The sequence below is a fragment of the Ictidomys tridecemlineatus genome, chromosome 7, assembly GCF_052094955.1.
Source record: "Ictidomys tridecemlineatus isolate mIctTri1 chromosome 7, mIctTri1.hap1, whole genome shotgun sequence".
NCBI classification, from domain to species: Eukaryota; Metazoa; Chordata; class Mammalia; order Rodentia; family Sciuridae; genus Ictidomys; species Ictidomys tridecemlineatus.
In genome coordinates, this window is record NC_135483.1 from 153,201,899 (window position 1) to 153,228,047 (window position 26,149).

At 32.5% G+C, this 26,149-nt stretch overlaps 1 protein-coding gene across 1 annotated transcript; it reads right to left on the reverse strand.

The window, feature by feature from the left end:
• Window positions 1-9,363: 9,363 nt before the first annotated feature.
• Window positions 9,364-25,780, reverse strand: Zswim2 (zinc finger SWIM-type containing 2). Its single transcript, XM_005324394.4, has 9 exons — window positions 25,519-25,780; window positions 24,259-24,335; window positions 22,471-22,511; window positions 17,555-17,762; window positions 16,265-16,516; window positions 14,325-14,409; window positions 13,539-13,654; window positions 11,264-11,417; window positions 9,364-10,380 (listed from the first exon to the last, which is right to left on the reverse strand). Exons 1-9 carry the CDS (start codon window positions 25,681-25,683, stop codon window positions 9,571-9,573), a joined length of 1,908 nt encoding a protein of 635 aa, XP_005324451.2. The 5' UTR covers window positions 25,684-25,780; the 3' UTR covers window positions 9,364-9,570.
• Between the last annotated feature and the right edge of the window lie 369 nt (window positions 25,781-26,149).

The following is a 26,149-nucleotide window of genomic DNA, read 5'->3' on the forward strand; positions in this document are numbered from 1 at the left end:
GCAAAATAATTTACAACTCCTCAAAACTCTTAGTACAAAACTCCTGTATTCACCCATTTCAAATATTATTTGGACTTGATAACTAAAGCTGATAACCCAAAGGCTGCTTATACTTGCAGTGTTACGTCTTTGAGAGCCTCTGCTTAGTCAATTGAGCAATATTTAAGTTCAGGCAGTTTGGGAGTTTTAGTTTTAAGAATTGTTCTGGCTTCCATGTTTTTAGATAGTTCTTATAACTTTTATGGTTTTTTTTTTAAATTTTTGTAGTTGTAGATGGATAGAATGCCTTTATCTTATTTACCTCTATGTGGTGCTAAGGATTGAACCCAGTGCCTCACACATGCTAGGCAAGTACTCTGCCACTGAGCTATAGCCCACCCTAACTTTTATGTTAATATGTTAGTTGAAATACCTTTGGTCACTTCTAATGGGACATTATAACCCCCACCACTGGCATTGAGCTAGAGATTCTGCTTGGAGCCCTGTAGGTGCCAGCCAGTTTATAGCTGCCCTTGTTCTAGGGCCAGGTTTCCACTTTGGAGAGTTAGGGATGATGTGCCTCCAGAATGAGTCACCCAGGAACCCAAGCTCACATGGAACTAGTTTGTAACAAAAGATTTTCTGAATCTCAAACACATCTGCCAAGCAGATGACATTAGTGAGCTGGTCATCACATTCTCATTCTAGAAGGAAAACTGATGTGGGAAAAACTATGGGAAATATAGATTCTAGGAAAGGAAGTTAGAGGAGATATTTTACTTTATCAAGAGTGATTCACCTATTAGTACTAATGATTGTGACAAATAATTAGGGACCCTTCCTTTGAACCATATATTGGAAAATATTAAACTATGCCACAACATTGCATTACATAGTCCATAAAATCAACATTTTGGCCACTTTTTTATAGCTATACTTATCAGGATACACAGTGAGATAATAGCCTACTTTGAAATCAATTGGAGAGCTAATTTCTTCTGAGGAAACTGCCAATGATCTTGTATTTGTATTTGTCCTTTCCATCAAAATATAGATTCCTTTTTCTTTTCCTTTATTTTGAGCCCTAGTTTATTTGGGGACTGTAGACTTCTATCAGGATTTTTACATTTTTTATTTGTTTTAATTAGTTACACATGACAGTAGAGTGCACTTTGATGCATATTGTCAGGGTTTGACCCCAGAAAAATTGTCTAGAAGTTTGTTGCAATTTATGATGGCTAAATACCAAAAAGTTGAAAAAATTGATTACACATGGAAAAACATCAAATATACAATGACAAATTTCATAGGAAAAAATGAGGTAACTATCTTTTTGAAAGAGCTAAGCTTAAAGATCTCATGTTTTACTACCTGTGTTGCTTCTCAAAATATTGCAATTCACTGTTATCCACTTTTTTAGTTATACATAATACCTTCCTATTTCTGTTGGGAAGGCTCACATGTTGAGAAGTACACGCAGACAAACTTTTCTTAGTTGAACCCTATATTTCCTGATTTTCAAGTCTATAGTAGATATGCTTATGAATAATATTCCAAGGTTTTGTAAGGACTCTTCCATTTCCCATATGATTTGGTCTTTTTTCCCTTTTCAGGTTGATTAGGGTTTTCATAATTCATATGTTGACTGGTTCTAATCCTTGTAGACCTTATTAAAACACTAGACAAACTGCAGACTGTCTGATTCAAAACAAACCAGATAATTACATTCCCAGGAGTCTCTGGGCTTATTATTCTTGAATAGCTTCATTAAAATCCTTTCCTAAATAACATACTAAAGAGCACAATTGTGTGTAAAGCAACATGGAATAAATATTCTAGAAAAACTTTTATGTGTTCCTATTTCAGATCAGAAAATACTTTTGTTTTACATGGAAAGTACTTTGCTGAGGTTTTCAGCTTAATTCTATCTCTGTTATCCAACATTGTGTAATACATACTATTTTGTGACCCAAATTTCTAATTTAGATAATTTCTGAAAGATTTGTAACCAATAAATACAAAAAGTTTAATTGTTAACATTTTATGGGTAATTTTCTCATTGTTACTCCTTTTGTTTATTTTATATTTCTAATTTTTAAAAATGAGTAGCTTCACATTATTATATGGATAATTTAATAAAACTATGAATATTGACAATTATAGAGGGTGTTAATGTTAATACAAAGTATATTCACATCATTCGTATCTTCATAAATGTACTTAGGGTAATGATATCCATCTCATTCCACCATCTTTTTTACCCCCAGGCCTGCTCCCTTACCCTCCTACCCCTTTGCCCTATCTAGAGTTCGTCTATTCCTCCCATGCTCCGCCTCCCAACCTCACTATGAATCAGCCTCCTTATATTAGAGAAAAAAATCGGTATTTTTTGGGGGGGATTGGCTAACTTCACTTAGCATTATCTTCTCCAACACCATCCATTTACCTGCAAATGCCATGATTTTATTCTCTTTTAATGCTGAGTAATATTCCACTTTGTATATATGCTCCACATTTAGCTATTGTGAATTGTGCTGCTATATACACAATGGAATTTTACTCAGCAATAATAGAATAAAATCATGGCATTTGCAGGTAAATGGATGGTGTTGGAGAAGATAATGCTAAGTGAAGTTAGCCAATCCCCAAAAAACAAATACCGATTTTTTTCTCTGATATAAGGAGGCTGACTCATAGTGGGGTAGGGAGGGGGAGCATGGGAGGAATAGATAAATTCTAGATAGGGCAGAGGGGTGGGAGGGAAAGGGAGGGGACAAGAAATAAGCAAGGATGGTGGAATGTGATATACATCATTATCCAAAGTACATGTATGTAGAAACAAATTGGTGTCATCATACTTTATATACAACCAGAGATACAAAAAATTGTGCTATGTACATGTAATAAGAATTGTAATGCATTCCACTGTCATTTAACTTTTTTAAAAAAATCAATAAAAAATATTTCACCATGTATATATATATCACATTTTCTTAATCCATTCATCTACTGAAGGGCATCTAGATTGGTTTCACAGTTTAGCTATTATGAATTGTACTGCTATAAACATTGATTTGGCTGTGTCCCTGTAGTATGCTGTTTTTAAGTCCTTTGGGTATAGACCGAGGAGTAGGATAGCTAGGTCAAATGGTGGTTCCATTCCCAGCTTTCCAAGGAATCTCCATACTGCTTTCCATATTGGCTGCAGTCCCACCAGCAATGTATGAGTGTGCCTTTCCCCCCACATCCTCGCTAATATTTATTGTTGTTTATATTCTTAATAGCTGACATTCTGACTGGAGTGACATAAATTCTTAGTGTATTGTCGTTTTTATTTTTCTTATTTTGAGATAGGGTCTCGATAAGTTGCTTAGGGCTTCACTGAATTGCTGAAGCTTGCCTTGAAATTGCCATCCTCCTGCCTCAGCCTCTTGATTTACTGGGATTATAGGTGTGTGCCACTGTATCCAGTTATTTTTTTTAATGTGTAAATAAAATGGTAAAAAATTCTAAAAGTGAATTTTATGTTAATGATCTTTAATGTATTTTTGTCTTCTAAAACACTGGTTTCTCAAAATACAATCTTACTTTGGGTCCATCATTTTCTTTTTTTATGATGAAACATAGAGGCAAGTTGTAATAAACAAATTATTCTTCTTGATATTGGAAACAATTCCTGTTCCTTGTAGAAGTGAAGATAAAATTTAATACTATTAAAATTAGACTTAGTAAACCAAATTTAGTCCGAATAATAGAATTCAAATCCCCCTAAGTTTATACCCGAAGGACTTAAAATCAGCGCATACTACAGTAATGCAGCCACATCAATGTTTATAGCAGCTCAACTCAAAATTGCTAAACTATGGAACGGTGTCATTCAGCAGATGAATGGATAAAGACATTGTGGTATATATACACAATGGAATATTACTCAACCTTAAAGAAGAATGAAATGGTGGCATTTGCTGGTAGATGGATGGAGCTGGAGAATATCAAGCTAAACGAAATAAGCCAATCCCCCCCCCAAACCAAAGGCCGAATGTTTTTTCAGCTGTTCGGATGCTAATTCACAATAAGAGCAGTAGCTAGGGGAAAAATAGAGTACTTTAGATTAGGTAGAGGGTAGTGAAGGGAGGGGAGGAGGTATGGAGGAAGAAAAGATAGTAGAATGAATTAGGTATTATTATCTCATGTAGATATATGACTACATGACCAGTATGATTCTACATCATGTACAACCAGAAGAATGAGAAATTATATTCCATTTGTGTATGATGTGTCAAAGTGCATTCTACTATCAGGTATAACTAATCATAACAAATTAAAAAATGTGAAAAAACCCAGTTTACATTAACAAAAAGAAAAAAAAGAATTTCTAAAATCTCACCTACTCCAAGACACACTCCTTACTTCACTTTTTTTTAAAAAAAAATTTTTTCCCCTTAGTTGTAGTTGGACACAATACCTTTATTTTATTTATTTATTTATTTTTACATGATGCCTAGGATAGATCCCAGCACCTTGCCTGTGCTAGGAGAGTGCTCTATTGCTGAGCCAGAGTCCCAGCTCCTCCTGGCTTCCCTTCTAAAGAAAATAAAATCTCCATGTTAATTATGTATGTGCTACCTTATGAATGTACTAAATTCCTATATTGAACTGAGACTTATATTTGTATTTGTTTCTTTAGATCATAAGTGTAGTACACTGGATTGACATAATCATCTATATTCTTTAAATAAAGAAACTGAGACACAAAAAGTATAAATGCCAAAGCTACAAAATAGTTTTAATATTAATTATTTAGACTTTAGATTGACTTTTGTAAATCTCTTGGAATATTTACTCTAATGTTAGCCCTAGCTAGGTAGAAAAATAAAATAGATGATTGGTGGAAAAAGGAATACCAAAATTGCTGATTTTCTCTGAGCTTTGTCAATAAACTATAACATAGCAAGTGAGAAAGATTAGATCATCATGTGCTACAAACATGAGGCCATAACCAATCCTTAGATGCTACAAACAATATATCAGTCCCAAGCTTCACTGGGAATATATGAAAATATTCCCATATTTTCATTTTTATAGCACTCACATGCACATCTTATTTTCTCCCAGTTTGATCTGAGGAGAATATTTAAAACTTAAAAATGAAAAATGATTTATGCTTCATTAGTTCTGTTCCCCTACCTGAGACTATGGAAATAAAAACTAGGGATAACTTACAAACCTACATAGCTGAAGAAGGGCTTTGGATGGAAGAAGACTTTGTTAATTTCACTTTCATAGTAAGGGAAAAAGAAACTTGCTCAAATTTTGAAAAGAGTGACGAGTGAAATTATTCTAAGATGCCTCTTGGATTTCATTTTCTTTGGGAAATTTGCCTGCTATAAAGAAGGGGCCATATAGGAATGTTCATCCATAATGAAGAGTGAATCATGTCATTCACAGGAAAATATCAGGGAAGGAACCAGGTGTACAAGACCTACCACAAAAATAATTTGAATTTATTTTTCCTCCTTGATCTATCACCACCTAATTGTCTAATTTTCTGTTTATGGTGGATATATTGCCTAATCAGTCTCCAAGGCAGGCTTTGTTATCTCAGCTGCTGAGAATGCTATCAGCCAATAGACTGCAGCTGTCAGCTTCTTCAGTTTCTGCCTGGGTTGCAGAGCACAACCTAACCCAAGTGCATACCCTTCCTGTAATGACCTCTATCCCATAATTGCTTGAGGCAGGAGTATGTCTAAGACTTAACGGTTCTACTTCTTCCTTTGCCAAATCTTGTTTGCTTTCCCCTGAAAAAGGGAATAAGGTGAAGAGAGATGAACAAAACATCAAAATGTTAAACAGGAAGAGGCAGGCCCCTTTTCTCGGGTGTCAATGCTTAACACAGAGTCTGCCTACTGAATTCTGTTCAGCCACTTGCTGTTGGAAGAAAAAACCTTCTACAATTGGTAATGGAAGACGTCTGAAAAAGCAGCTGATATCGTGGGAACTGGAGCACTTTTAGCCCAGCTGCAATGAGGAGCCCATCTCCGAAAGGTGGAACACAGACATCTCTGTGCAAGAAGGTAAGATGTCCAATTATTGAAACTCTCCATTGGAGGAGGAGGGTACGTAGTAGTTGGTGAGAAGTGTTTGAGAAATACTGGACAAATATTAACTACAAAGACAATGGGAATAGATGGCTACTGTTAATCCCTACCTACCCTAGAGCAAGATAATGAAAGATGGTGGGCAATGGAACACCAAACATGAAAGCCAGTGGACTTTCCTAGTAGTGAGCAGAAACATTTTTGCACCTCAGGAAGGCAGAGGAAGCTGAGGACCAGACTTTAGTTGTGCAGTAGAGCTCCACATAAGGTCAAATGCTTGTTAGAGGGAGAGCAAAGCTCACATCCAGGAACCAAGGTTTGAGAATCCAGCAGTTGAAAGAAGATGTGAGGCACATTGGGGATATTGGTCATCCTTTATTTGGAGGTGGCCATAGTCCTTGGCCAGCCCCCCAAGCTATTTTTATAGGCTGTTTTATGCACAGTTCAAATAAGGCACATTGCCAACAGGTTACATAAGGGGAGATGCATTTTCACAAGTTAATATTTATGACCTTGAGTATATGTGCTGAGTTAGTGTGTTTCTGGCCTTGATAAACTGTAATGTAGATGGTTCCTAGACCTGGCTACACTAAAAACAACATAAAACAATATAGCCTGCTGGAAGTCTAGGTGAAGGGGCTTAACTATAGCCATTTTGTGTCTGCCCCAAGGATGCTCAACTAGATTAGGCAGGTTATGCCAAGACCAGAGTCCCATTAGAAAAAATGAGCCTGTTCCCTGCCCCCTCTTGCCCCTGACAGGGACCTGGACACCTGAAAAAGAGAATACCTAGGTGCGTGACCCTGAAATATTTGCGTCCAGAGTCTTTTGAACTCTGAAAATACAGGAGCAGTCCATCTTTCTTGCTTGAGTGTAATGAAGAATCCTTTCCCCTATAAAATATCATATATTCTTCTTTAGGATTTACCTTTACCTCTTTTTATGATTGCATTTTATTATTAGCCATCATAGCATAACCCAGCCAGGGATGTGCCTGTTCTAATAAGGTCTAAACCTTGAAATAAGTTGCATATCCTAGCTACTGTGTATTGGCAAGTGTTGAGAAATAGAACCTAGGCATCTGAATTCTGAGTGTACTTAATCAGAAGGTCACAAAATAATATTGGGCAGAGGAGAATTTCTAACTTGAGAGTATTCTTGTGAAATGGGGTTTATTTACTTTGTAAACATTCCAGGTGATGGTGCATAGTCACTACAGGATGACTCCTAAGTGAAGCTGAGATACCAGAATGCCATAACATTAGGTGCACCTAAAAATTCAGAGATGTAGACATACTAGAGTGCATATACTTTTTAAGTCCAGGAGTCTTATCAGATGATTATTATCTATGGGGAATCTACAAAACCCAACATTTACTGAAGTTAATTTCCTTGAGCAGAGTCCAGCCTCCCGTTATCCACCAGTGTTGGACTGTTGACCTTACTTAGGCTCACATCTGTGAAGAGGTAACAGAGGAGCAAAAAATTTAGATTTGGTTTCTGGATGGGTCAACTGAGTATATGGGTATATACTAAAAGATGGATGGCAACAGCTCTCTGTTAATAGGAGTAGTGTTAAAAAACAGGGAGAGAAAATCCTCCCAGCAGGTAGAGTTTTGGCAATGCCCTAGACCAAATGTCATCCACTCGCCCCAGACCAGTTATCTACAATTTTCTCATCTTCTCCTAGATTGTTAGGTCATTTGCTACTGCCCTTGATATGCATTATACTGGGGCCACTTCTTCTTCCTCACAAATAGGGGACACACTTTGTAAAATTTATTTTGACCACCACCAACAAAAACAAACAAACAAAATTAGTTAACTTCCTCTTTTAGTCACCCTAACGCTAAGCAAAGTTTGCTCATCTAGTCATAAGGAATTGCTGTTGTAAAAACTTCTACTCTACTTTCATAATTAGGGGTATTTTGTTTCTCTCTCCTCCTTTCCTCTCTCCCCCCTTCCTTTCTATCTTTTTCATACTGGGAATTGAACTCAGTGGTGCTATATCACTGAGTTACATTCCTCGTTTCTTTTATTTTTTGTTCTGAGACAGCATCTCACCTTGGAGTTGGGATACTTTTGCCTCAGCCTCCCAAGTCACTGGGATTACAAAGGCATTCTCCAGCATGCTCAGCATAATCATGAGCACTTTGTATACAATATATTACTGAAAAATGAAACTGAAATAATTGCAGGATGATAATTAACAATCCTGACAAGAATAGTGTCCTTATTACAATTTTCTTATAAAAAATGAACTTGGGGGCATTGGTTTTTCTCCACTAGTATCCCAAATTCTTTCATAGCTCTTTAAGTGTTCTGCTTCCTAAGCATTTTTTATTCACTTTTAAGGGATGATTTTAAAAAGAAAACTGCACTATTAGAACATAAATAATATTTGGTTAATTGAAAAATTATTTTGCAGTTTCCTTAAACCTATTTTTCAAGGCAATTAATTTGTTAAAATCCTAGATTGCTGATACATCAAAAACAAGAAAAAAATTTCATTCAATTTTAAACACAACTCCTTTTCTCTCAAGTAAAGTTTTTAAGCTACATTTTTTTTTGTAATTTACTTTCTGTCTGATTAACTTCAAATTAATCATTTATTTAAATTCAAATGCTATTTTAATAGAGCTTTGCTTGATGTCTTCAAAATTTGTTTCATAAAACTATGTATTTCATTACCACCATGACAAAAAATACCATGTAAGTTTTTTTCCCTATTTACAGATAATAAAAATCAATATCATTGATTTAAAAAATGATATTTGAAATTCACTAAGTTATAGAACATAGAAATTAAAATTTAAACAAAATAAGAATCTAAGGGTTACATTTTTCAAATGAATTTTGAAGATATAGTTGTTTTAAGAATAGAATGGGTTTATAAAAACAGTTCCTTAAATAATTATGGTATCAAAAAATTTGGTAGTACCTATAGAACATAAATTTCTTTAAAATGGTAAGAACATTATAAATGTTTATAGCATTATAATTGACATTTGTTTCATGTATAGGGAACCTCCTTCAAGGAAATAAAGTAAACCATAAAACCATGATCTGGATTTTCCATAGGTTTGTGGTAATTATTGGCAAAAAGTAAAACAAAACAAAACTATACAAGTACCTGGAAATAATCCCTACATGTTGTTATGTTCAAGTGGAACAATTGAAAGCAGTGACTCAAAGCAGAGAAAATCTGTATCTTTATAAGAAATTTAATCAGTGTAAAATAAAATATGAAAGCTCTAATAATTATTCATAATTTATAATATCCTGAGCATATTCATTAAGACAGTGCCTTGTCTTGTAAGTAATGGGGTAATTTCCTTTAAGCATGGTAAGTTATTCATAGACAAATAGGAAAGAGGATAACAGAATTTTATATACATTTGTCAATAATGTGTATATGTTTTTATGTTCTATAAATAAAACATTTTTATATTGAATATTGAAATATTTTCTGGTGCCAATCAAAAATACTTTTTTACAACTGAACTCCTTCCATTATTAGAGATAGCTCAGTACTTTTTGTATTTAAAGGGCGAGATACAGGTTGTCTTGATAGATGACTACATCTTTTTCTAATTTTCCCCATACAATTATTATACCTTTTAGGTGAACTAAGTTTAGTTTTACCCCAATTGATAATAAGATTTAAATCTTCTGGAAGTAAAGTATTTGATTTCCTGTTGTCTTCCCTTATTTTAGTACCAAGAGTCTTCTTTGGATCAAGGGTAATATGTTTACGGCTTTTGGCCATCTTTTGATTTTGACCAGCGTGGCACTTTTCATTGTTACATGGGCTTTCTATTCTAGTGGGACACATAATATTCTTTTTTGCAATAGAAGGAAGGAATGTTTGAGATATTTCTCCAAAAGGTCCAGTGGGTAAATCTTGAAGATGACTGGGGAAATGTTGGCTAATTTTATGTTTATAGATTAATTTTCTTGAATTTGAATCACTTAATTTGACTGAGCATAGATCATCTATTGTTATGTTCTGATAAGTATCTATTGGACTTGGAAGTGTATTTAACTTTTCAAAACTACATTGAGATATGTTAGGTAAGATTCTAAGTTCATTTGTCTTTAGGACTAATCCAGTACCAGGAACAAAAAGTTTTGGTTCTTCTTGCTTTGACAGATGGGCGATGTCTATGTTTGAAGCAGACTGATGGGCTTGTCCATTCATTGCTGTACTGTTCCATAATAAAGGGTTATATATAACTTGTCCATCAATAGGGCATGAATTGCACTTGTGGAATAACCAGTTGTCAATACACTTCCTATGAAACTTAAAACAAAAAGATTATAAGTTAATTAGATTATAAGTTAATTATAAGTATAATTATCATGTTTAAAATCTGCTTTTTAAATAAAATTTCCCAGCTTCATGATTGTGTATTAAAATTATTTAGAAAATATTGAAGGTAACTTTAATTTATCAAGTTTTATGAAAATATTTTGAAATTTACTTACAAATGATTTATGGACTTATCTCCAATTTTCAATAATAAAATGCAAAGTCTTGTATGAATATCAAGTCAGTAAAAAAATTCACCATTCAAGCTATTAATTTCATGGTATGTAATTATTTCTAGTGAATAAAAATTATTAGAAATTTTCAACCAATTGGAGTTAAAAATTGATCTGATAATAGTAATATGTAAAATAACAAATCACATTTTTGGTTGTAAAAGGAGTTATCAGCTATTTGAAGTATGGGTGACCCCAAAGGTATTTATTGAAACAATTTTATTTTGGGAAAAACTTGGTTATCAACTAAATAGTAATCATGCAATACTAAGACTTTTATTGTAGTGAGTTTATATGAAATAATTAACTATGTCATTTTAGGTATTTATTTCAGCTAAAGGATTATAAAAATATATAACAAAATGTTAGCATTCTGTTTCTTTTTACAGATAATCAAAGCAGATAATGAACCTAATACCATTCATCTTTCCTAGACAGCATAAACAGAAGTGAGTCCTAATCATGAGGAGGCAGAGTTGCCTTCTCAGAAATTCCTGCAGCAGCTTGTCTACCTCTATTGTGCAATCTGAACATCTCTGCACATAGTACAACTTGAAAAATGAAAGTAGAAACTTAAATTGTCACTTCATTTGTGAAAACTGGTCCCATGGGGAAGTCAAAATAAAATGCTGTGACTTTACCTTATGAATACATGGTAGCAGTCTTACATGTTGACCAAGATGAAATGACTTCAAACAAAGTCGACACTGGTACCCTGGAGCAAGCAGCTTACTATTTTTTGTAATTAGTAGGAGAGGTAGTGACTTTACAACGTGTTTTGGTGTATAAACCTGACTGAGGGAGAAAATGCAGAGATACCTGAATGTTCATATGTGATTACAGATCTGAAAGTAATCCATATTACAGGTTTTCTACATAAGTAATGCGACAGAACCCAAGATTTTCTTGAACCAATGATAATAAATCTCATACATTGTAGAATTAAAAAGTCTATTATATCTATCCTGAAGATGATGGATCCAACAATATAAAGAACAAAGTTTAATATAGTTAGTCTAAATATATGTATATCTATATCTATATATTAATCTGAATTACAAAACTAGAACAAAATTTTGATAAGAGCTACATACTCAAATTATTTCAGTATGAGTCAACACTCCGTGTATGTTTAGAAAAATTAAATCCAATTTACTTTGTTAACTGGTAGGAAGTGGGGTGTACAGGTAAACCACATTACATATTCTGGGCTACTCTGTTAAATTGGTAATCATAATCTGTGAGGAAATTCATTTTCCCTTGGGGTATATCCTTACTATAATATTGTTAGACTAACCATCATAATGAAGTTGATATGTTAATTGATAATGAACCTAATTTGATTCTATTAGCAACTGGCAAAATAGATAACACAAATATTTAAAAACAAAAGCTGAGTTAAAAGGCCAGATGCATTCCCATTATTCAAAAGTCATTCAGAATATTCTCCATATATTCTTTTTTTTTAAAGAGAGAGTGAGAGAGGAGAGAGAGAGATAGAGAGAATTTTTAATATTTATTTATTTTTTTTAGTTCTTGGCCGACACAACATCTTTGTTGGTATGTGGTGCTGAGGATCGAACCCAGGCCGCACGCATGCCAGGAGAGCGCGCTACTGCTTGAGCCACATCCCCAGCCCTCTCCATATATTCTTGATAAAAACTCATATTTCTCATTACTGTTCAGATGTGTTCCCATCATGCTATAAAATTGCTTTCATAAAGATCATCTAATTTCAGTTAAACATGTTTGTTTATAGTATTCCTAAGGTTATCCCCCCTTTTTTTAAACTTGAAATTATTTCCTTTGTTTTTTCCATTTTCTCTGCCTAGAATGTCCTTCTTACTCCAATGTTCTCTCTCTAAACCTTCTATTCCCTTATCTTCTAATCCAATTCTTAGTTATACAATTAAATCAATAGGATGAAATGTGATACCTGAAGGGGATATGAAGATGAAGTGCCTTTGAATAAGCTAAATATATGTCCCACCGGAGCTTTAGTCTCCAAAATGTGTGCTATACCCATTGGACATAAGTTAAATGTCCACTGAGGTTTGAATAGAAACTTACGTATATGTGAATATATGTATATGTGGTAGTGGTGTGTATGGGGGGTATATTATATGTATATCTATATATTTAATGAGAATAAGCATAAGTTTTATTTGGTTAATTCATTAGAACTTTAAAATAATTTCAATTTTACCCTGTCCTTTAAAATAGTCTCTTTAGAATATATTTTACAATGCATATAATTTATTAACAATATTATTAATGTTCAATTTTATTAAATTAATAAAGAATATGATAAAAGTTCTGGAGATCCATCCACTGTAAACAGTCCAATCTATGTTCTGAAATATGACAAATCTGTTCATGGTCTGAAGTAGACAGGTAAAAGGGTGGAATGAAGCAGCAAACACCTCCCTCTCCTAGAGGCCAATATCAAATCCCTTTATATCTTTTCTTTATATAATTTATGATAGTTTTAGTTTAACATCTATTTAGATGATTATTTGCTGAGAAAACTGCTGTGTCCTCAACCTAGTACAATCCGATAGAATTAATAATAGACAAGGTTATTTGACTATTTACATGTGTATTAACTTATTTCATAATAAAATATCTTATGAGATTGATTTTATAATTATTTCCATTTTTAAGGTGAGGAAGATATAGCCAAGAGAAGTAACTCGCCCAAAATTTACATAGACAACATGTGGTTGAACTATGATTGAATTCAAATAGTCTGACTTCAGAGTCTTGCTTTCCACTTGTATGCTACAATGTCACCTAGAATATGGTAAATACTATATAAGTATTAAATCAAGGGATAAATACAAATTTTTTCAAACTGAAAAGTTATTCAAAAATTCCAAGCCATACAAGAAATGTACTTTTTACTGATAATCTCACCCTTGCTTTTCCTGAACATGTAGCATCTCTTCTTCTTCTATCTCATTTTTAACATTTAAATATTTTATACCTTCATCCAGTCTCTTGTCTAATGATCTCCATCTTTGGTTTCTCTTCTATAATATGTAAAAAGTACATGTTACTTTGTAAGTCATGGGATTTTTATTTTGTGGATTAAAATTAGTAGGCTGCACATCAATAAGATAATAATGTGAATGATACTCATTATTTTTAGACATATCTATTATTTTTTTTACTACATTAAAGATTACAAATTGTTAGCAAGTCTTTGAGTCTGACATACTACACAGCTACAATGATGACATTATTTTTAAGGTAAAAATATTCATGATAATTGAAAGAAAAGCTAGCATTATTATTCAGCACTAGGAGATACTTTTAAGTTCAAATGATCTTATAAAGTTCCATGTTGCATTATTGTTGGTTAAAAAATTTAAAGAGAAAACTATAAAGTTTACTACTGATGTTATGATAAGCCAATTTATAAGGCTGAAATATTTTAAAACTAATTTTCAACTGTGATGGCTACAGTCCTCTTCTTAAGATTTATTTATGTCATCAGATGCTTGGTTTTAATAAATTACCAGTGCAATTTTTGTACCTTTTGTACCCCGGCAACAAAGAGTTCTCCTGAGTATGTGGTTTTAGGTTTTTATTTAAAAAAATCTTTATTACAGTGTTATCTATTCTTCTTCTTCTTTGATTTACTTAGCTTTACAACAAAATAAATTAAACATTATATTAGATTTGAGATGGATACTGTACCTCACGGAATGTAAATGTGTGAGAAAGATGGCAGTAGCTATCAAAGCATTCCTGGCATAAGTGGTATTCTATACATTCGGTACACCTGCAAATGCAAAACACCATAATGTGCAAGAATAAAAAATCCAGTTATTGTGATGGCTTTTCATGAAAATTCTTATCAAAACTTTCTGGGAACCATCCAAACATGACAAGGTCTATTTCAAGTCTCACTGTGTATTAGTTTTGTACTGCTACTGTAAAAATTACCAAAGCTTTATTAGCTTAAACAACACAAAATTATTATCTTAGAGTTCTGTAAGGTAAGTCTGACATGGGCCTCAATGGGCTAAGAACAAGACATTGGCAAGTCTGTGTTATTTTTTGAAACTCTAGGGAAGAATCCATTCCTTGACCTTTCCTTGTCCTGTTCTTTGCTCCATCTTCAAAGCAAGAAATGGAGTATCTCTCTGCCTTTCTTCCAACAGCCTCCTTTCCCTCTGAATTTCTTGCCACCCTCCTCCACTTTTAAGATAGTTTATGATTATAGTGGGTTTACGCAGGTCAAGATAATTTCATTATTTCAAGGTAAGCTGATTAGACACCTTAATTCCATCTGCAACCTAATTCCCCTATGACCTGTAGTCTAACCTAAAAGTTCTTGGCATAAGGGTATTGAAATACATAGGTTACCACTATTGTACCTACCACATGCCCCTTTCATGATGCTGTCCTGGATGAAAAGCTTTCAGTCATCTCTTTCTCTAATTTCCTATAGGATTTTTTTTTTTTACACCCAACCACAAACACTGGCTGTGTTCATGCTTTTCCTAGAATCCTCTTTAACCAATATTCCTTAAATTAGTTGGACATCTCCTGCTAAATATCTGTCAAAATTCCACCTTTTTTCCTCAAGCTGCAGTGCTCCTTTGGAGCCTTATCAGGCTAATAATTTTCCGATAAAGATTTTCACTAATGATAATGATTTTCTGTGTGACACATACAGAAAACCAAGGAATAAATCCAAAAGATAAAGGTATGTTTGTAGTTGAGGTGTAAAAAAATGTTTTATGGTTTTATGAGAAAATTTAAAACATATAATTCAAATTGGGCTCATCACAATGTAATTCAAAGAAGACAGAAAAGTAAATGCATTTCAGAAAAGTTTTTAATAAATATTGAAAGAAAATATTTTCTTAACATATCATTAACTTAAAAATTTTAGGGCTGGGGTTGTGGCTCAGTGGTTGATCGCTCATCTAGCACGTGTGAGGCCCTGGGTTTGATCCTCGGCACCACATAAAAATAAAGATATTGTGTCCATCTACAACTAAAAAATAAAATATTAAAAAAAATTAACTAAGAAAACACAATATTCAATGCATAGCAATTAGCTGATGTTTAATTGTGGAAATTGTAGGAAAGTTTGGAGTTACTCATAATAGCAGTAAAATTTATTAGCATTCTAATTATCTTGCTTTGTTGCTATTGTTGAGGTATAAGATATGAAAGAAAAATATCTGTACTCTTTGCAATTTGGAATAGATAGAACTGAATTAAAAATTCAGTAAATAGATGTCAATATCTTTTTAGCTTTATTTTAGGAGATTCTAGCAATGACCTCATTGGTAGACCAAAGCATTTTAGAAGGAGTGAGAGATCCAGCAGGGCTCTGTACTTGGAACCTTATTTAGGCCAAAGCATCCTGCTAAGACAGGATGCTACTTCATATTCAACCTAGACAAGAATGCAAAGCCACTACTTTTGCAAAGTGAAGAAAATAAAAGGGAATCACAGGTCTAGAAATCCCAAATAAGCTGTCATAGGGAAAATGCCGTATGTGTAGGAGGAAGAAGGCAATATTAAAGATAGGTACTCTAATGCTAAAGTTTTGTTTAAAAAAAAAAAGAAAGAAAACAAAACTTTTTTCTCATACTTCTAATTTTACTAGTGATACTTACTTATAACACTTCCCCTCAATTGGAAATTGTTTACAGTTATTACAGGGAATTCCAAGGTGTTTGTTCAGTCGTTCTTTCTCAGCTGCAGTCACAAGTTTGCTAGCATTTTGGAATTCTTCCAAAATAAGTTTCAGTGGTGCAAACTCCTTCCTGCACAGAGGACATTTCAACGTGGAAGTGTTTGATACTGTATTCTGATAATTAGCTAAGATCTTCATGCATTTTATATGGAAATTATTGCCACAGCCAAATCTATCAGAAATAAAATTTAAGTTTACCATTTGCATAGAGAAAACTATATCCATATATACATTGTATATATTCATATAAACAAGAATTTGCACTACAATGTTTATAAAATTAGACTATGAAATAATTTCCTAGATATAGCTTGATTATACATACATGCACACACAAATCTAATTTACTATCTTTAATTTAGTGTATCAGAAATCCAAACATAAATTTCTCTCATCCCAGTAAAATGGAATTTGCATCGAAATTTGTAGAGTGGGAATGAATATAGTTTCACACCAAGAAAAATCATGATGATAATTATTATTTAAATAAAATACTTCACTGAGAGCAGGGGTACAATTTTTTTTAAAAACATACAATATCTGCTAAAATGAACCCCTAAAAAATATCTACTGGAGAAAAATAATATTTGGTGAAATAACTAATTATCTTACAATATACAACAGAAATATACACATTAAAAACTATAATATTGATGAAAATTTTGTCAAATAACCAGAAGGAAAAAGAAGGAAATATTTCAGTAGTAATAGATGCCTAATTTCTTTAAGTCTAACTTTAAAGTGTCATGAAGAATAGTATGAATATGAGCCTCTCAATGAACATATTTTTGCATAAACAAAATTTGAACTATTTAAGTTTAAAGATAGAAGTCTTAAAAACTGAGAATTTTTATAATTTCAAAATAAATTCAAAATATTTGTACTACCCTGAGCCAAGTCATTTATTCATGTGCATGAAACAAAAACATGAAAAACTATACTACTTTAATTACTTAAATAGAGGGAAAACTAATTGTAATGTTTCAAATTTTCACTCTTAAAATGTAGTTCAGAAATATTTAGAGTAAGAATAGAACCTCTCATGAGCTATACATTAGGAAACAAAAGAACACTAAGGAAGTATACATATCAGTCATAGGTAAAGATTTCTATTTTTTCCATCAACATGTATTATAATGCAATAAATTAGAAACATGTTAAATTAGAAATTTTCACAAGTTTTTAGAATCACAAGAGAAAATACTGTCACCTGCAAAAGGTGACAGGCAGCCTTTTCTGTAAAAGCACCTCTTGACAAATAGAGCAGATATCCTCTGAATCAATTTCCTTCTGTTTAATATACCCATCTTCTTTCACATGTGCATTTTCACTTGTTCCTGGTTGGGGAGTTTGAACTTGATGTATTCCCCGTAGCAAGTCATTTATTTCTCCTTCTACAAGACCTAACTGGAAAGCAGCTAGTGAAAAATCCCAAAGTAGTAGAATTCAGTGGCAAATTTGGAAATATAGATGTAATAAATTATGCTGAAAGTTAGAATTTTCTTTCCAATATCAAAAAGCTTTAGTTGAATTATTATACTGACATTGACCCTGTCTTTGTACTCCTTTATAACAAAAATGCCAGAAAAGAACCATTTATAAAAAGAATAAAAATTATCTCTCTTTTTTTCTTTTAGTGAAAAGGGTCAGGTTAAACTGTATTATAAGAGTTTTGGATATGATAATGTTTATTTTCAGATTGGTGTCATAATCATGTCCTACTCTTTGATCTGTTCATTTGTCCATAAGCTAATATTTCATTGCATACAAAAGTATGAAAAGAAATAGGGCACAGATGCAAGAAATAGGTATTTTTAAAAAATTGTTTTTAGATATACATGGCAGTAGGGTGTATTTTGACATCATACATACATGGGGTACAACCCATTACAATTTTGATCCCATTCTTGTGGTTGAACATGATGTGGAGTTATACTGACAGTGTATTCATATAGAGGAAAGTTAAGTCCAATTCATTCTACTGTCTTTCCTATTCCCATCCCTGCTCCCTTCCTTTCATTCCCCTTTGTTGAATCCAATGAGCTTCTGTAGTTCCCCTCCCTGCCCTCACTTATTATGGGTTAGCATCATATATCAGAGAGAATATTTGACTTTTTTTTTTTTTTTTGCAGGGGGGACTGGATTATTTAACTTAGCATGATATTCTCTAGTTCCATCCATTTAACTGGCAAATGCCATAATTTCCTTCTTTTTTATAGCTGAGTAATAGTCCATTGTGTACATATACTACATTGTCTTTAACCATTCATCTGTTGAAGGGCACCTAGGTTGGTTCCATAGCTTGGCTATTTTGAATTGAGCTGCTATAAACATTAAGTGGCTGCGTCACTGTATTTGGTGTAAATTACTCCTCTTTAGATGAACAGATAATGAGAGAGCAAGACAACTGTGCCTGTTTTCCTGTTTCAGCCTACTGTTCCCTGTCCAAGAACATCTTAGTGGCCAAGTTCTTCACAGAGTTGGTCAGTTTGCCTTGGGATGCTATAGGTACTATATTGCTTGTACCTTTGGGGACATGCATTCTTTGAATTCTGATTTTTTTCTATTCTGATGTTCTCACGAGGAATATGTTCTAAGAACCTATAGTTTTGATCAGAACATCCTAGATTTTTAATTTCCTGGCCTACTCCTATCCTAATTTTCCCTCTACCTTTCTCTTTCTTTAACAAACCATAATTTAAATGCTAACTGTTATTAATCTCCTGAATTCCAATCATCTTATACATTATTATATATATATATATATATATATATATATATATTAAATGATTTATAAGATAATGAAAAGCTTTGTTTTCCTGGAAAGACCTTAAGTTAAGAATAAAAATATTGAAGACATCATGTTATATTTCAATATGAGACCTCTGTTCCTTATGGGAGGAGATACTTTAATTAACCTAACTGGAAAGCAGCTAGTGAAAAATCCCAAAGTAGTAGAATTGGATGAAAAAGACTATTTGTCACAGAGACACAGCAACATCTGCTCTCTAAAAGTAGGAAGAGAAAAATGAAGAACAAAAGATTATGTTTTGAAAATGAAGATTTTATACGGCAGAGAAAATGCTAAAGAATGCAATTTCATAAAAGGAGATGCTCAGAAACTGTTCTATGTGGTATAATAAAAATATAATATTAGCTTTTGATGATTTTAAGCAGAGATTATATAGCTTTGAAAATACAAAGCAACAGAAATTCTGTGTGATAAAAGCAGAACACAAAATTCCAAAATATTATTAGACATGAATATATATATATTCTACATATGTATATATACATAATCTTTTATAATTATATATTTTCATAAAAGCAAAATACAATTGAGGAATTTTATTATAGTTTTGTGATATACACTTAGAAAATTTCCCTTAAATGTGATCTTATTTTTAATCCATAAATAATTTAAAAAAATAGCATTTAAAAGAAACTATGAGGTGACAAATCTAGGTTTTCTTGAGAATGTATGGGAAACAGAATATTTAGTGTTAAAAATTGATATTTGCACAATAATATTCCTTGTAATAATTTTTTATAAGCTTCAAAGAGAAAAAAGATCTCAAATTTCTCATATATAACATTAATGTGTAAAATTATTGTTCCCCAAATCCTTTTAGAAAGAGTATATAAATGATGTTCAAAGCATTCCCCCTTCAGTATTAATTCCACCCCCTCCACACTTATTTATGTACTCTATATAATCCCAATTAAAAACTGTTCATAGCTTTCTTTGAATTATTTAAATTTTTGTGCATATTTACTATTGCTTTAATTTTATGTGATAAACTTCAAGGTCATTAAGCTTTCTACTTTTTTTGAACATTCCTGTACTGTGTATAATTTAGGATTTTCTTGATGCTAACTAATTAAAACTTATTTTAAATATAGAAGATATGAAAAATCTTTATTTCAGTAGGAAGTATACATTTTCAAAAATAATATACATAATTAATTTAAACTTTTAAACATTCCCTTCTGGTTTTTATAAAAAGAATAGTTTGTCTTCAAAAAGTGCAAAGGAAAATGTAACATAAAATATTAGATTGGTACATAAGAACTTGCTGTTTTGTAGATAAAAAAATCTAAATATTAACAATTCACATGGCCCAATGTATAAAAAAAAAAGTACCTAGTGAAATTTCTGGCAGATATGTAGTACAATAAATGTTTGTTGAATTTATTGAATGGTGTTATATCATCTAATGAAGTGGCCATTGGCTATATATTATGCATTTCAATTTAGCTAATGTGACTGAAAAACTGACTTTTAAATTTTGTTTACTTTAAATTTACAACTTTATAACATTTATAAAGTTACGAAAACTTTATAAATGTTTGTAACAATGTGTATTTTGTGAATCTGTTTTTCAACTGAAAAGTTTATGAAGTCCCCATCCAGATCAAATATTTCCAATAAAAATATAATGACTGAGCAGAGATGCACTGTAAGTGTAACATACACCCAAGATAGTATAAAAACAAAAAGATAGCGTGGAAACAAAAATAACATGGCTCATAATCTTTACTCTGATTACATGCTCTCATGATAATATTTTGATATATTACATTAAGTTAAAATGTTATTAAAGTTATTTCCTCTTTGTTCCTTTTAAATTCTTACCAAATGGCTATAAAATTACTTATTTGGCTCATCTTACATTTATTTCTATTTGGAACCCTCTCAGTATAGAAACTTGGGAAAATGATTTGGATACACAATGCTAAGAATAACTAAGCCTTTGGAGAGGTGGTCAACATTTAACTTTGTATGGATGGATGAGCAAATATGTATGAAATTGAACAACCCAGTTATCACATATGAAGGGATTCAAAGGGAGAAGAGATTGAGATTATTTTATAAAAACGTTTTTCTGTCTAGAGTGTGAAGGAGGAGGTACAAAGTTCAGCAACTGAAAACAGTAAAGCTGCACAGAAATATAGCTAAAGGCTGAAGAAGATTGAGCCACGTTAGAACATATGAGAAACAGGATATGTAGAATTTAGTAGGTACAATTGAATATCTGAGAGAGCATGTAAAGTGAGACTACAAAAGAAAATTCTTGTGAAACACCAATACTAAATTATTTCCTAATATAATTTTAACATATTTTTCTATAATAGTAGGGGGTAGGACATGAGTGTGTATAAATAGAACTTTTAAATTGAAAAAAATGTGAAAACTGTTTACCACTTAAATTTTTTAGGGATTTTATGAACATTTATTAATAAATTTTAAAATTTATTAAATTAGATGGGTCTAATATAGATAAATCAACTCCTCTATTGCAGAGAAAACTTTCAAGTTATAATGATAGTAGCTTTATTATAAAATATAAAAATTTAAATGATCTGTAACTGTATTTCTTTTTCTTTTATTTTGAGGACTCTAAAATTTAAGATTATGTAATTATATGCCTGACTGTAAACTCTTATTTAAGTACTGACATGAAAACTACTTTTTTAAAATATTTTTTTTTCAAAACAAGTTCAGTTAGTTTACTTTTTTTTTTTTTTTGGTACTGGGGATTGAACTCGGGGGCACTGAACCATTGAGCAATATCCTCACCCCATTTGTATTTTATTCAGACAGGGTCTCACTGAGTTGCTTAGTGCCTTGCTTTTGCTGAGGCTGGATTTGAACTCACTATCTCCTACTTCAGTCCTGAGCCGCTGGGATTACAGGCATGCACTCCCGTGCCCAGCTTGGTTAGTTTACTTTTTTGAGTGATATTATATATCATGTTATCTATTTGTGGGATTGGAAAAACTGCATTTTTATATTTCTCATGATAAAAATAGCTTTCAGTACAAACATACTGTGAATCTTTGCTTAGGATTAGGAAAGTTATTTTCTATCAAATAACTGGCCATTGTTTTATCTGTTTTAAATTAAGTGCCTTTAATTTTGGAAATGTCAAATAAAGTTACGTTTTCTACTAAAGAAGATAAATGTTCCACCTCTTTTAAGTGTAACAAGCTGGGTTACAAATAGGTATCAGATTTTCCTGAAAAATAAGCATCTAAGTTTATATTATGCTTAAATAAAAATTCTTCTATTTGTTAATTTTAAATTAGTAAAACAACAACAACAACAACAAACAGAACACTTACATTCATGATTCCTTGGAAGCTTGAATTTTTTCAATAAGACCCTAATATTCACAAGTAGAAAAAAGTAAAATATTTATTTTTGACAAGACCACAGAGTTTTCAAAAATTTAAAATAGATATAGCATTACAGAATTTGCACCGCTGAAAATGTTATGAATAAATTTAAAGCTCATCAAATTTCTGTTATCCTAGTAGTTAAATTTATGGTTTAAAGTAAACATATGAAAAAGTATGATTAATGTAAACAAAAGACATCTGTAGTGAAGAGATTTATTAGATAGTCCATGTGTTTCTTATAAGATACAGTCCTTCAGAGAGAGCAGAGTGAGCAAATTTACATATTCATCATACTACCTTTAAAATTCCCTGGAAACAGGGGCTGGGACTGTAGTTCAGTGGTGGAGTGCTTTCCTAGCACATGTGAGGCATTGGGTTCTATCCTCAGCACACATTAAAAATAAAAAATAAAATAAAGGTATGCTGTCTATGTATAACTACAAAAAAAAAATTAAAAAAATTCCTGAAAACAAAGGAATTTTCTGGATAGAACGTCAAGCAATTGTTTTTCTACAAATACCACTTTAATGGATAATACAAAAATATTTTCAAGTCTCACCAATTGAAATGTGACTTTTTAAAAAGTGGGAAATACATTTTAAGTTCTTTTATTTAAATATATTAAATATACTTTTGCATATTGAATATTGAATTATGATTCCATTTAGTTTATGGTTAAAATACTGTACAAAATGAATTTCAAACACTAAATCAGAACAGAATATAAAAATAAAATAAAAATGGACATAAAATAGGAATGGAAAAACCTATTGTAAGTATAATAATAATACTAAATTGCAAGTGTTGAAAGGATTATATTTTTATCTTCATGTTAACAGGCGCAAATAACCTGTCACTACATACTTAATAAAAACTTACCAAAATGAAACAGCAAAAAAACTTGTGAGTAAAAGCATTAGGAAAAAAAAGATATATATTGTTTTATTTTTCTGTGAAGAAAAGCATTATATATATGATATACAGAATTTCACTTTTTTGGTTTTATTTCCCCCTCAAATTCAGTTATAAATTATTTCTAATTAATTATTTGTTAATAAAAATATAGTCAGGCAAAACGAATTGAATTGGATTTAAACTAAATGGAGATTGTTTTGTTTCCATTTATGGGGTTAATTAGCCTACAAATACGTTCTGAATTTCAGATTTGAGAAAAATGATCTTCAATAGGGTCCTACTTCTATCATTAAGGCTTCATAACTAAATGTTCATTGAGCAGGAAAACTTTATTAAACTTGACCAACATATACCAGTATGAAAAAGGGTGAGTACTTTCCAATCCTATGACTATATAAAGAAAACAAAACACTTTTGATTTTTAAGAAAATATATTTTTGGAGACACAAATTTGTTAAAGCACAGTAATGTCTCAAAATGAACCATACAATTATCATTAGTGGTGTGAATCAGGCATCCCCCTCCCCCACCCAGTTTTGTAGTTAGAGTTTACATTTATACACATAATGAAAATCTAAACATTGTTTTTGTAAATTTAAAATAATAACATTATTAAATGTTTCCCAATTTAAACTTAGTTTTCAGAATGAAAGGAAATATTGAAGAACAAATTAGAAAGGTATGAGCATTTTATCTTTACATTTCCTCAACACTAAATTTGTTTAGTTTTGTTGTATTTAAACCATGAAAAATCACAAAATATGTAATCTTTCAAGATGGTCCTTTGTGAATGATCTTCATTAAAAAGTCACTTACCAGCATATATGCTTACAAAGCTCCCCTTTTTTCAGAAATGTGGAACAGTTACAAACATGAGGATTTCCTAGAAAAACCTTTAAAAAAGGAAAGGTATGCTTTTAAAACATTCCAGGTAATTTTGAGAGAGCAAAACTGAGTTGGTATATAATTTGATTAAAAGAGATTTGAAGAGGTAATTTGGTTTAGGTAACTTCAAACTCAGTCTATTATTGAATTGAGTCTACTGGGAAATCTTAATTCTTGACCCCTCATTATGGGCTAATTTTTCACTTCCATATTCTTTGTCTTAGTTAACGACTTACAGTGTGAATTAAGACAGTTTTTAAAATAATATGTACTCCAATGAAAATAAAGTTTGAAATCATAAAAATAAAATGAAATCAAAAAATCCCCAAACAAAACAAACCAAACAAACAAACAAAAAAAACCAAACCAAACACCACCCGCCTGAAACTATAAATTTCTTAACTGTAAGGACATTCTAGCTGGAGTGGAGTTAAAAGCTCTCTGTAAGGTAGTTTACTTTCTATTTTTATTTGTTCATTTTTATTTTGCATTTGGAATATCATTTTATTCAAGAGAACTAATTTTATTCACCAAAACTATTGGACAGAAGAGTTTTAAAGCAAATGTTATAAGCAACAGTAAAAAAAAAAGTGTTTTGGACAAGAATAGATTAATAAGTTATATTCAGTACTGTAAAATATATTCAGCCTTAAGTTAAAAATTTCACCACCTGGCAGGTGGTGTGGTGACTGGATTCTGACTGGTGAGAATGGGTCCCTCAGCAAAATAATAACTTTTATTCATTAAGATCTATCCAAACCACCACCATTTATTAATATCCTTTAACCAGGCCTTGTTATATTTTTAAAGAGAAACTGATTTTATTTATTTAGTAAATATTTACATTACCTAAGATGATTTTTAGGATTTCCATTTTGCCTAATTTACTGGGCTAGTGGTTTCTAATAACAGAACGTACAAATGCAAAACGAACATGTCTATAAAAACCAAACATTTTCAGCCTGAAGATCAAGGGCCATTATCTTACAAGAGTTGGAGGCAATTTGGGGTCCTAACTTCCATGTATAAACTAATCTGATGAATATTTTTTTCCTTCTGTAATTTGTACATTTTCTAGTCTGGGACACTTGCAGGGATACACCTTTCGGGCCAGGCAGCGAGTGTCTGCAGTGGCTAAATTCATTGGGTGGGCCTGGGGGGGACCCGAGGTGAATTGGGGGCGGTAGTTACTCGGAAATCCCTGTTCTCTGGCTCTTCCTCCCTCAGCAGGAAGCCGGTGGGGCCCATCTGTCGTAGGAGGTACATGCTGCTGTTCAACGCCTGGTCTTGTTGCCAGCTGAGGCTGTCGTTCAAGAGTCTTCGCCTTTCAGAGGGCCGGGAGCCTCCGCGAAGCATCCTGCCTGGGTGCAGGCGGAGGCGGCTTCTCTGCGAGGCTTTCGGAGGCACCCTAGGGTCTCCATGACAACCGCGTGCTGCGAGCCGGTTGCCTTGGTGATGGTGGTTAGCCTCGGTGGCTTCCCAGCGTGCCTTGCGCTGGGGTGGAGCTCCAGACATGGGTGCAGGAGGGTGTGGATTCTGCAGTTCCTAGAGCCTGCGCTGCGTTCAGAAGTGAGGCTCCTGACTGAGAAGTGTTTCAAATAACCAACTGACGGGCTTGAAAGCTGGCTGTCAAAGGCCTATCTGTCATATCTCTTGCGTCCCTTCTGCTGGGCTGATGAAATCTTGTGTATTACGACAGTTGCAAGCCCAGTAACAGTTTGGGCTCCGAATGGTGATTCATCATCTTCCTTGGAAAGCCTGAAGTAATTGTGGACTTCACCATATTTCGTAAACATTTCCCTAGTGTTCACAATGTGTATAG

What these genes read in the sequence shown, in the direction of transcription:
- Zswim2 (XM_005324394.4), bottom strand. Translation starts at nt 25,683, where the DNA reads ATGCTTCGCGGAGGCTCCCGGCCCTCTGAAAGGCGAAGACTCTTGAAC. An exon ending in CTGCCTGTCACCTTTTGCAG is followed by an intron (nt 16,517 to 17,554) that starts GTGACAGTATTT and finishes TATTTCTGATAG; the next exon opens with ATTTGGCTGTGGCAATAATT. An exon ending in TGCTACCATGTATTCATAAG is followed by an intron (nt 10,381 to 11,263) that starts GTAAAGTCACAG and finishes TTTTGTTTTAAG; the next exon opens with TTTCATAGGAAGTGTATTGA.